This window comes from Priapulus caudatus, unplaced genomic scaffold (assembly GCF_000485595.1).
Source record: "Priapulus caudatus unplaced genomic scaffold, Priapulus_caudatus-5.0.1 Scaffold758, whole genome shotgun sequence".
Taxonomy (NCBI): Eukaryota; Metazoa; Priapulida; class Priapulimorpha; order Priapulimorphida; family Priapulidae; genus Priapulus; species Priapulus caudatus.
The window spans coordinates 126,448-137,233 of record NW_014577819.1 but is presented as its reverse complement, the minus strand read 5'-3'; the positions used below and the strand labels follow the sequence as shown (position 1 = coordinate 137,233).

Genomic DNA, 10,786 nt, shown 5'->3' with positions numbered 1-10,786 from the left:
GGAAAATTAGTAAGATCAAAATTTGAAAAAAAAAAGGGCAAAATAGAATTTTGCTGGAAATTAGGATTAAAATAGTGACTATATGCAAGGCTTCAGCAGTAGTTTTATATACTTACAGGATATTCACAGAACCATAAGTCCATATGATCATGTTCTTTTCAACAGACACTTTGTGCTCGCCTATCTGCATTGCTATTTCACTACCCCTGCCACGCAGCCTTCTCTGCTGTTTACACTATGAACAGTGTAAACATCGTCATCAAGATATTAAATGACCTGAGCATTCCTCTTTACAGTATTTTGGCGGACAAAAAATTTAGGGAAAAAACTAAGAAAAGTAGGAACAAAGTAGGAATTTCAGAGAAAATTAGCGAGCAAGACAAAAAAGTGAAGACAAAAATAGAAAAGTAGGAATATTGATGAAAGCTGCATTTACTAATCTACATTTAATAGCCCACAAAGTTAACGCCATGCACCACATACAGGCTTCTCCCCAGCCCTTTAATGCACGTGCTGTCTGACGATTTTCGACATCCATGAATCTCTGACTGCCTTAATTGCAGTTATCTTACATGCCTAATTTAAGACTGTGCTTTGCTTTTGAATCCTAACACGATCAGTGATGTGCTTTATCAGTGTGCTATATAGATTCCCAACTGATCGAGGTTTACCTGTGATGAGGCACTCATGACATGCGTTATAAACTCAAACTTGGTACAAACACCTCTGGAGTTTCTCTCCGTCCATCATTTATAGCCTTCACATCCTGCGGGAGACTCTGCCTATTATATAGCTAGCGAGGTTTTGCTAAAATGATCGACAATGCGGAATTTTGGAGAAAAGATTAACCACATGCCTTCGATTAAGCAAATACGAAGCAGTAGTCGAATGTTTAGGAGAATGTGGATATGCTTGTAGCAGAAATTTTGCAAAGTATCTGAGGCAAAACGATCCAAACGTAACATTGCAAAATGACACAGACCCACAGCACCACACGCGCACTCTCTTATGAATCACAGTAGCCGGACGAAACCTGTGCGCAGGGGGGGTGCAACGCCATGCCCCTTTCGCACGCTCGACGCAAACGTTCGACGCAATACGCGGCGCCTAACCACGCGGAGTGTCGAAGTCAGCAACGAGTAAGACGCTCACACACACCACGGACACTGTAATAGCGCGCGTTCTCGACACTATGCAGCTCACTCAACACCGCTCACTTCTTTTCGAGCGCGATCAGACTCGCCTCGGCAACGTTACGGCGGGCGCACGCACCACCTGGCACGGGGGGCGGTGGGCACATGACTTTGGGCGAGGCCAACCGGGTTGCTCTCGTCCGATTCCTCGGCCACGATAGTGAGGACCTAGAGAAAGTGCCGTGATGATTTTTTTTTTTTTTTTTTTTTTTCTTTTTTTTTGTTTTTTTTTTTTTTTTTTTTTTTTTTTATTTTTTTTTTTTTTTTTTTATCTTTTTCCCATCTGCTTTGGACGAGGCTCCCGGACAGCGCCCAGGCCGGTCTTGTACGAGCCCGCATGGGCTGCCAAAACCCAGAGAATGACACCCTCTGGGGACGGGCAGCACACAAACAACCGCGTGAAAGAGCAGAAGGTCAGGCAGTGCAGAGAGAAAAGAAAATACTGTGCAAGGAGAAGACCAACTAGCTGGCGAGAGTAGTTCGGCAGGGAAGACGGACGTGAAGGGAAGGAAAACTAAGCAAGGGGCACTTCAGTATAGAAGACCTGCCACAACAGAGGGTACGCATGGAAAGCGGTTGCTAGGCGTGAGACAATGAGAAATAGAGAGAGAGAAGATAGGGGGAGGGATGAAGGAGATGAGATAGAGGCTAGAGAGGGAGAGAAATGAGGAGAGGCGAGAGAGAGAGAGAGCAGAGAGAGAGCAGAGAGGGAGAAGAGAGGGAGAGATGAGAGAGAGGAAGAGAGAGAGAGAAGAGAGAGAGAGAGAGAGAGAGAGGAGAGTGAGATGAGAGAGAGAGAGAGGAGTGAGAGAGAGAGAGAGAGAGGAGAGAGAGAGAGAGAGAGATAGAGAGAGAGAAGAGGAGAGAGAAGAGAGAGAGAGAGAGAGAGGGGAGAGAGAGAGAGGAGAGAGAGAGAGAGAGAGAGAGACGAGAGAGAGAGAGAGAGAGGAGAAGAGAGAGAGAGAGAAGATGAAGAGTGCGAAAGAGATAGAGTGAGAGAGAGATAGGAGAGAGGTAGAGAGAGAAGAGAAGAGAGAAGTTTCAATGATGAGCTGTAAGTGGCATTACATAGGAACAGTATGGAATGTTTTTAACAGGAGAAGATACATAGAATCAGTAACAACAAAGTGTTTGCTCAAGGCTGGAGATACGCTTACGGTTTTTAGAAGTGATCTAACAGGGGACTTAGTAGTAGCACTCAGTGCAGTAAATACGAGAAGTTTTGTTATACATAAGATGCATGAGACAATTAGGCATGAGGCATGAAAAATGTTAGTTAATTAACTGAGCTATTCAAACAACGAAAGTCAGGCGATGATAAGACATTCAGACACAAAAGCGCTGTACATTATAAACATGTTTCGTCATTAAGTACGTGGTAAGTAATGGCCAATTATTCACACTTACTATCACAACAATATTGGCCTTCTCAACTTCCAACTCCTTCCGTCTTTCCTGCATCCTTTCTCTTTCTTTTTCCTGCAGGTGCTTCAGCGAAATAAAATATAAGAAAGAATATTAAATGCTGTCATTATACGAGTTTATCATCCATAGATAAATAGCATCAGCTGCTATTCTATATGTGAAGCAGACTTCATCCAGTTTATCAGTGTAGTAAGAATTCACAGCCAATATACAGTACGAATCTATTATTCCGGAAATCTTGAAACCGAAAAGCTCGAGAAAATCGGGAAAGTTTTTTTCGTGGACGGTTGTTGCACACAAGCTCGAGTTTGGACCCACACAAGGATCAGTGCAGAATATCAATGTGTTTGTCATACTTCACACATATACTCAAACTGTTTTTGTACTTGGCTAGGTTGCGGGAATTAATCGGTATGCTTATATTTGTCAGTCGACCATCAAATCGAAAGAATTCCGATTCCGAAACGTGTTAGTCTTGGTCCAAGGGTTCCTTGCGATAATAGATTGCGTTACTGTAGTACCAACCAACGGCTATCACTAATAAGCTCCATAACGCCAGAACTACAAACACAGCTAACTAACCCAGAGCCTTTACCAGCCAGCAGCTACCACAACCCCGACCAACACAGACTAGAGTGTACCACACCCAGACCATTACAACCAGTACCTACCAGAACACTACAAAACACAGGATAGACATAACCCAAAAACAACAACAACACAGCTATCACAACGCACGCACAAGGTACAGCTACCGCACCCACACATCCTAGTCTAAGTCATCACGCCCACAGCCGCAAGGCCACGCACGCAGTCAATCGCCCACACTTACACACCCCCGGCGCGTACCCCACTCCCTGCCACGCAAGACGCGTTTCGTGTTCGCGTCGCTACCTTCTTCTTGCGGAGGCGGCGCGCGCAGTAGGTCCTTGGTATTGTCGAGTCGACGTCTCGATCTAGCCGTGAGTTCGGTCCGGCGAGGTCGCTCAGCTCGTCGTAGGTCCTTGTACACAGTCTTTGTGTCTCACTCGGCGACAGCAGAGAGGGCGCCACGTCGTCGCTGCTGACTCAGCGCAGTGTTCTCCGTCGTGATCTGGTGCTCGTTTCTGCGGAGGGAACGTTCGGTGAACGCACGACGGTTGAACGCGCGCGACTGGGAACTGCGCTGCGACGGCGAACAACACTCGGACGATGGAAACACGGCGGAGGGGAACATGCGCGACTGGGAAAACACAGAGCGACGGAGACACACCGCGGAGCGGCCCGGGGCCGCGGCGGGCGCCGCGCGCCGCGCGGCCGGCGGGCGGCCCGCGGACGCGGGCGGGCGCGCCCGCGCCGGAGGACGCGGGCGCGGCCCGGCCAGGCGGGCCCGCCGCCGCGGGGCACACGCCGAGCCGCCGCGCGGCGCGGCGGGGCGCCAGCGCCGCGCGGCGGGGGGGCGGCGCGCGGGCGGGGGCCTCGGCAGCCCGCGGCGGGCGGCCGGCGGCGCGACGATGAACACACAGATGACGGGTCACACGGGCGACGGCGAATACGGCGGCGACGTGATGAACGCGGCAGTGAACACAGGGCGACGGTGAACACAGGGCGACAGAGAACACGCGGCGACGGCGAACACGCGGCGATGGCAAACACGCGGCGATGGCGAACACACGGCGACACATTTTGAGTTACAAGTGACTTTACCTGCCAGACCAATCAAACTCGTAACTCAAAGTTGACTTATGTACTTTACGATTGGTATGGCTGATCACTTTTTTTTAAGATGAGATGAAAAGCGGGGGCAATATAAATCATATCATCCATCGCTTCATTAATGACAATATGTATCATTAGTCTTGATTATATTTGTCATCTTTTCAGATCCAGAATATTTAGTATTTGCCATGAAATGAAATGTTAGAAAATTACATGTGGCACAACGGGAAGTTCAAGTTATCGAATAATTGCTAGAAATAATACAAACGGCCCAATATAAACATAATCCATCATGCGCTTTGGGTTTTCGTATTCCTCACAATGTAGCTGAAATAAAACATTGAAGTATAGCTAATTAATTATAAATTAAACCTTGAAAATGATGCTATCTATAACAGCCTGGAAGTAGATCAAGGTATAAGATTGATAAGTCCACAGTTTAACTTGCTTGAAAATGATGTTTAACAGTAAACTTTACTGATTTTTCACAGCTATTTAATTAGAACAGATGATCGTTCCTTGACAACAATTGCAATTTGCACCAAACCGGATATCGTGACAAGTCATTGTCTGCGACTTCATAGATTCTATTACTGCATGGAAGGTGTGAGAAGAACCGTTCTTTGCGAACCCTCTGTTGGCTGGGATTACGTAATACAGCCTGCCTTGGTGTTGCCTGGGTTCGCGATGCGCTTTCTGCATCCAGAGGGAGAGTTTTTTTTGCGTGCATACGCCTAAACAAATTGCACAGATTTGGCCACATCGTACGCTTGCACATTGCACTTATGACATATTCAGACCAGAGAGCCGGCGTTCGTGTCAACCTAACGAATTATGGCTGCAATGCACGCTTACGAGCTTACATTAGTCGCCGTTCACACGGGTCATGGTTTTGAGCTAAGAGCCGAAATGGGCTAGACTTTGGCTCAGTCGCCGTGTGGTCGGAGTGTTCAACGGTGTACGCAATGCCGAATACTTGTCTGTCAACATTCAAAATTCAAATTCAAATAAAATTTTATTGCACAAGATATTCACAGATACTTTTGGCAGTATGTCGCGAGGATGGCTGTTGTGTACCATTCAGAGTGGTTTATTCGTCCGAGTTCAATTATCAATCTGAAAACGTGAGCATCTGGATCGAATTTTCGAAATTTTGTATACGTGTTTTGACTTTATTCGTCAAAGATAACAGCGTTCGCGACACTGCGCGGCATCTATCGCCTCAACCGATTGTACCGCTCACGAAAGTGGCTGCTAAAATTTGGCTCGAGCCTGGTACGATGTTTTCGATGTAGGACAAATCTGGCTCGCGGGCCATAAACGTCAGTGTTGAACACTCGCTCGAGCCAAATCTGGCGCGAGCCTATTAGCTCGGTGCCAAAAACGTCCGTGTGAATGCGCTATTGTTAACAACAGTCAGAAAAAAAATTTTTAATTTCCAAACTATAATACTAAATGTGCAGCACACTTATAAGCGTGATCTAGAGAATGTGGGAATGGGGTTTTTTATGCACGTCCACCAGATTTTACTTGTGCACTGGAGCCATTGCAAAACACTACTATTTTCCTGTGCAACTGGGAACATTTTCCCCCACCTTCATTAACATCTGCTGTTCAAAACAGGCTAAAATCTGTGATCTGGAGCAAGTCAGCCCAACTGCTGAACCTATTGTCGAACAGATATTTTTTTCTCGCAATTCTTGATGCAACCAAGTAATGATTGGTCATTGTGAATTACCTGTTTGAGAATCCAGATAGGGCAGTCTCAGTCGTCGCTCTATGCATAGCCTTGTGTTGAAACTGGATGCATTCTCCAGGTATTCTAGATACTGTGGTTCTGAGATAGCTGAAGATACAGCCATGGCAACGTGGCGCTTTCACACTCCTGCCAACACGTGCAAGTGCAACCATGTCAGTAGCATGAAAAACCTCTTAATCGGCTTCATTTCAAAAGATATTTAAACGATTAATTTTAAGTCATTATTTCGAAAATGGATATCACAAACACTGACACTGTATCACAAACTCAGAATACCAAAGAGAAAGGCTGTAGGGGTGTGGTGATGCAGAGATATAAGGAAAAGAGGTACGGAAGGTTGTAGGGTATGTATATATGCAAAATATGTATATTGCAACATTCAAGCAATTTTATTTCTGCAAATTGTCAGCAATAAAGAGTGCACAACACATATTAGTAATACAAATACTTTTATTTTCTATAGCTTATTATAAAATTTCAACATACTGATAGTGCAAACATAAGACAAAACACTCAATCTAATATTAGTCTTCATAGCAAATACAGTTGTGGTCCCATTTCACCACTATTCAAAACTATAAAACATTTCTGGTCTTATATCTGTCTTTTACTGAAAAAAAAATACAAAATACTATATACTAACACTTACCATTTTCAATAATGGTAAGACGAATAAACAACTTGAATGGTATCCTACATCATCTAACATCTATATCACTAGATTCTTCGCTAATTACATATTGTTGTTTATACAATAAATGTGAGAGTATACCAGGGAATATTATTTCGATTTAATAACGCAAGATAGCAAACTTTATTATCCACTAAGGGTCCGTGAGGATACATCACTCGATAATACTGTAGTTATCTACAGAAACCTGGAAACAAACAATGAAGTAATAAACCATGAACATCACACAGAGGACTAAAAAATGATACTATTCAATGACTTTTTTTTCTCTCTAAATCTGTCTTTTGACAGGTGAAGTTTGCATTCTACTCAGCGGTACTTGTAGTAGTACACGAGCGAGTGCGGCTTGCCAGCGCAGCCCTACACAAACTCACTGGTACTTGTACACTAGGAAGTGCGGCGTGCCCATGTAGCGGGTCGCAAACTCTCGCCCGTCCGGTGTCGGGTCGGAGAAAGCGAGCTCCTCTCGGCGCAGGGTGCAGCCGAACGCAAAGCTCTCACACACGCAGTCGAGCAGACGCGTCGCGATGCCGCGTCGCCGCGACGACAAGTGCACCCAGATGCGCGACACGCCGCAGCGCGCCGGCTCGGGCTTCGCACTGCAGAACCAGACGCGCTGCGCAGAGTCGTCAGGCGAGCCCGCCGCGCCGCGCGGCCGCGCACTGCTGAGCGCCCGGTAACCGCGATGCGTCTCCTCGACGACGCAGCAGCCAATGACGCGCCGCTCGGCGACGAAGAGCAGCGTACGTCGCGACGAGAGGGCGCCGCCGTTCACGTCGACGAAGCCGAGGTCGGCGTCCACAAGGTGGCGCACATCGTCGACCTTGCGCTGGCAGTACGCTGGGTCGTCGGGCAGCACCATGACGACGCGACCGTCGGGGTACTCGCGCACGACGCGCTCGCGCTTCCAGCCGCCGAAGCGCAGCGCCGCCTGGTGGCGCTCGTGGAAGCGCGTGTGCGCGGCCTCGTCCTCGTCCTCGCCGTGCGTGTACACCATCGCGCAGGCATCACACTGCGTCGCGCCGAACCGCCGCTGCCCGGCGTCGATCACCAGCTGCTCCCGGCCGTCGTTGCCGTCGCGGTGACGGCGGCGCGACCTGCTGGCGAGCGCGATCGACGACGGGGAGCCGGCGGACGACGCTGGCGACGCGGTGAGCGAGATGCGGCCGGTGCGGCGCGGCGGCGTCTCGCCGGTGAACACCGGGAACAGCTTGACCTCGACCCTCTTGCAGACGTCGCCGTCCTTGCCGCGACCCGGGGTCGGCGGATCGCTGGCGTCGATGTAAGACAGCTTTTTCCGTGTCCTCTTCGCGTCGGGTTCGGAGTCGTCGCCGGCTGCGGCGCCGCGTTTCCTCGGCGACCGCCTCCCCGCGATCTCGTCGCCTCGATCGCTCGAGTCATGGTTATCGACGACCGCTGCAGGTGTAGGCATCTCAGGCTCGCTTCGTCTCGCCGAGTCACCAGCGGCTGGGCTGTCGAGCTTTCGGGGTGATCGCCTGACATTATTGAGTAGACTAGCTGCTGCCGTATCACGCCTACCCTTATTCGCCTTTACTCGGGATGGCAACGATAACAGCCGGCTACCTGATTTCCCCTTAACAGATTTCAACTGTTGTTCCACATATCTATCAACAGCACGCCTCCGGGGAGACCCTTTACTTGGAGAACCTTTCCTAGGAGAAGTACGTTGCTTATGTTTAAAGAATTTTTTCTGGCTGGAAGGCGTAAGGGTAGGTGTTTCAAGTGCAGAGGTCACCGGTGCAGAACTGGCTTCATTCTTAGAGGCTGCTTCGCCACCAGCTTTCTCGGGAGAGGCTTCATTCCTAGTAGAAGTTCCTTTTCTTGGAGATGTTGTTTTCCTAGGGAAGGTTGACTTCTCAGGGGAGATTGTATTACGAGCAGGTGGCTTCCTAGGGGAGGTTGCTTTACTAGGAGAGGTTACTTTCTCGGGGGAAGTTTCTTTTTTAGGGGAAGTCTCTTTTCCAGGAGAAGTTGTTTTCCTAGAGCTTTCTTTCTTAGGAGAGGTTGCTTTCCTAGGAGAGGTTGCTTTCCTAGGGGAGGTTGTTTTCCTAGGGGAGGTTGTTTTCCTAGGGGAGGTTGCTTTCCTAGGAGAGGTTGCTTTCCTAGGGGAGGTTGTTTTCCTAGGGGAGGTTGCTTTCCTAGGAGAGCTTTCTTTCATAGGAGAGGTTGCTTTCCTAGGGGAGGTTGTTTTCCTAGGGGAGGTTGCTTTCCTAGGGGAGGTTGCTTTCCTAGGGGAGGTTGCTTTCCTAGGAGAGGTTGCTTTCCTTGGTAACTGTGCTGGCTGACTATCCATCACCTTGTTTCTGGTGATGGCAGGGATGCACACTTCCCTCACTTTTTTCAACCTGGTACAGCTTAGCTTCCGGCGAGCTCGGGGAGGCACTGGCTGCTGCTTGTGTTGCGATGGAACACCTTTTGGAATATTGAGGCATGCCCGCTCCAGAGGACTCAAGTAACCCGACTTTTTGTAGAATCCAACAGGGCTGAACTCCTGCTTGGTTGGCATCTGGCTTCCATTGACTAACTGATACCTGCCGCGTTTCCCACTCATTGACTGCAGAGGCCTGCGCTAACGTGATGATAAGCTCACGGTATTTTACCTCACTCACATGCGAAAGTCTGCAACGACAAACAACAACAGAGGTGAAGGTATTGCTTTAAAGGACAAGTGCAAGTTACGATGACATTTAACTTTAACTCTCGAAACGTGGAGCAAAAACCTGCAGCACTTAAACCTTAACGTGGTTGTGATTTTGGGAGAAATTTAAAGATAACCATGTTAAGATGACTCTTGCACTTGTTATCTGACATCACCTCTCTGTTGCTCTGTCAACTCACAGACTCTCGCATGTCAGTGTCACAGAATGAAAACAAACATTTACCAATCTGGCAAGTCACAGGTTTTATCATCTATATATGTATATATATATAATACATTAGACAGCAAGAAAATTTCAAACATACATCTATACATTAGATAAAATGGCAATAAGTTTGCATGCTGCAGGCTTGACTACATCTAATATACATGTAATTTCCAGTTGCAATCATCAGATGCATTGACAATGAACTCATCATTAACTAATGTTACGGAAACTAAAATAACCTCAGCACATACAAGGGTCAAATTATACTGTTTTAGGAAAAGACAAGTTGTGCATTCATTTTAGGCTGTGGCTCCTCGACCGGTATCCGGTCGCCAATGTTCCGTGGCTAAACAACAGGATGGGCCAATCAACAGAACAGGGAGCTTCCCTCGCACACAGCACGCTAGTTCCTACGGCGGTGGTGCTGCTGCCAAGTAAATTTGTTTGTTTTTTTAACAGAAAACTATCAACACGTTTTTTGTTATGCTATTATTGAATACAAGTAATAAAACTAGTTTAAACAGTACATTTAGCAGCGGTTATAGTGATTTTAGTAGCCTCCCTTCCCTTCCCTCCGCGAGATGTGTACATTTGAGGAGCCACAGCGTTAACTTTGAGCAAAACTTGTAAGTCATTGTAGCAGGTTAGATAGCCACCAGGGAAAGCCTTCCCTTCAAGTTCAAAGAGGAGTGATCAAAGCAAGTCACTTTTGACAAAAAAAATTATACACAACATAGAATTTACGAGAATGGCATGGATTGGAGGCAAACCAGGTAAAGCGGCTACGACAGTTTATTGCTGTGGATATCATCCAATTTTCAAAGGTACCGCAGCAAAAAGGGGAACCATGGCACCTGCCATCAGTGCCATGGTTAAATTTGTGCCCTGTACGTGTCTGGATACTGGTCTTCTTTTCTTTCATCAATGCAAACCAGTTAAGCACTAGTCACCAGCATGGTGGAATGCAAGGATGAATCACTTGAACACTTCTAGTTGGACTTCAACTTGTATTTTTGTAAATATAAGTTGCTAGTTGCTCCTCTGACAATCCGATCATCTCAGCTGTTAGTCCGAGCCGACGCAGACCCCAGTAATGGGGTAAAATGGATAAACCCGCACCCTCAGATTAGCA

The 10,786-nt window shown here is 47.5% G+C and overlaps 2 protein-coding genes across 2 annotated transcripts in view; both read right to left on the bottom strand.

Annotated features, from left to right (window-relative positions):
- The window catches only part of LOC106813345 (zinc finger protein ubi-d4-like), a gene marked incomplete at its 3' end in the record, with an annotated part of 22,421 nt that extends 16,243 nt beyond the window's left edge, over window positions 1–6,178 (bottom strand). Inside the window, 1 exon segment of the mRNA XM_014817471.1 lies at window positions 6,055–6,178. Within this exon segment, the coding sequence (XP_014672957.1) occupies window positions 6,055–6,178 (124 nt within the window).
- Window positions 6,179–6,505: 327 nt separating this feature from the next.
- The window catches only part of LOC106813344 (N-acetyltransferase ESCO2-like), a 4,610-nt gene continuing 329 nt past the window's right edge, over window positions 6,506–10,786 (bottom strand). The window contains exon 2 of the mRNA XM_014817470.1: window positions 6,506–9,406. Within this exon, the coding sequence (XP_014672956.1) occupies window positions 7,137–9,338 (2,202 nt within the window). The 5' untranslated portion in view covers window positions 9,339–9,406 and the 3' untranslated portion in view covers window positions 6,506–7,136. The remainder of the gene's footprint in view (window positions 9,407–10,786) is intronic.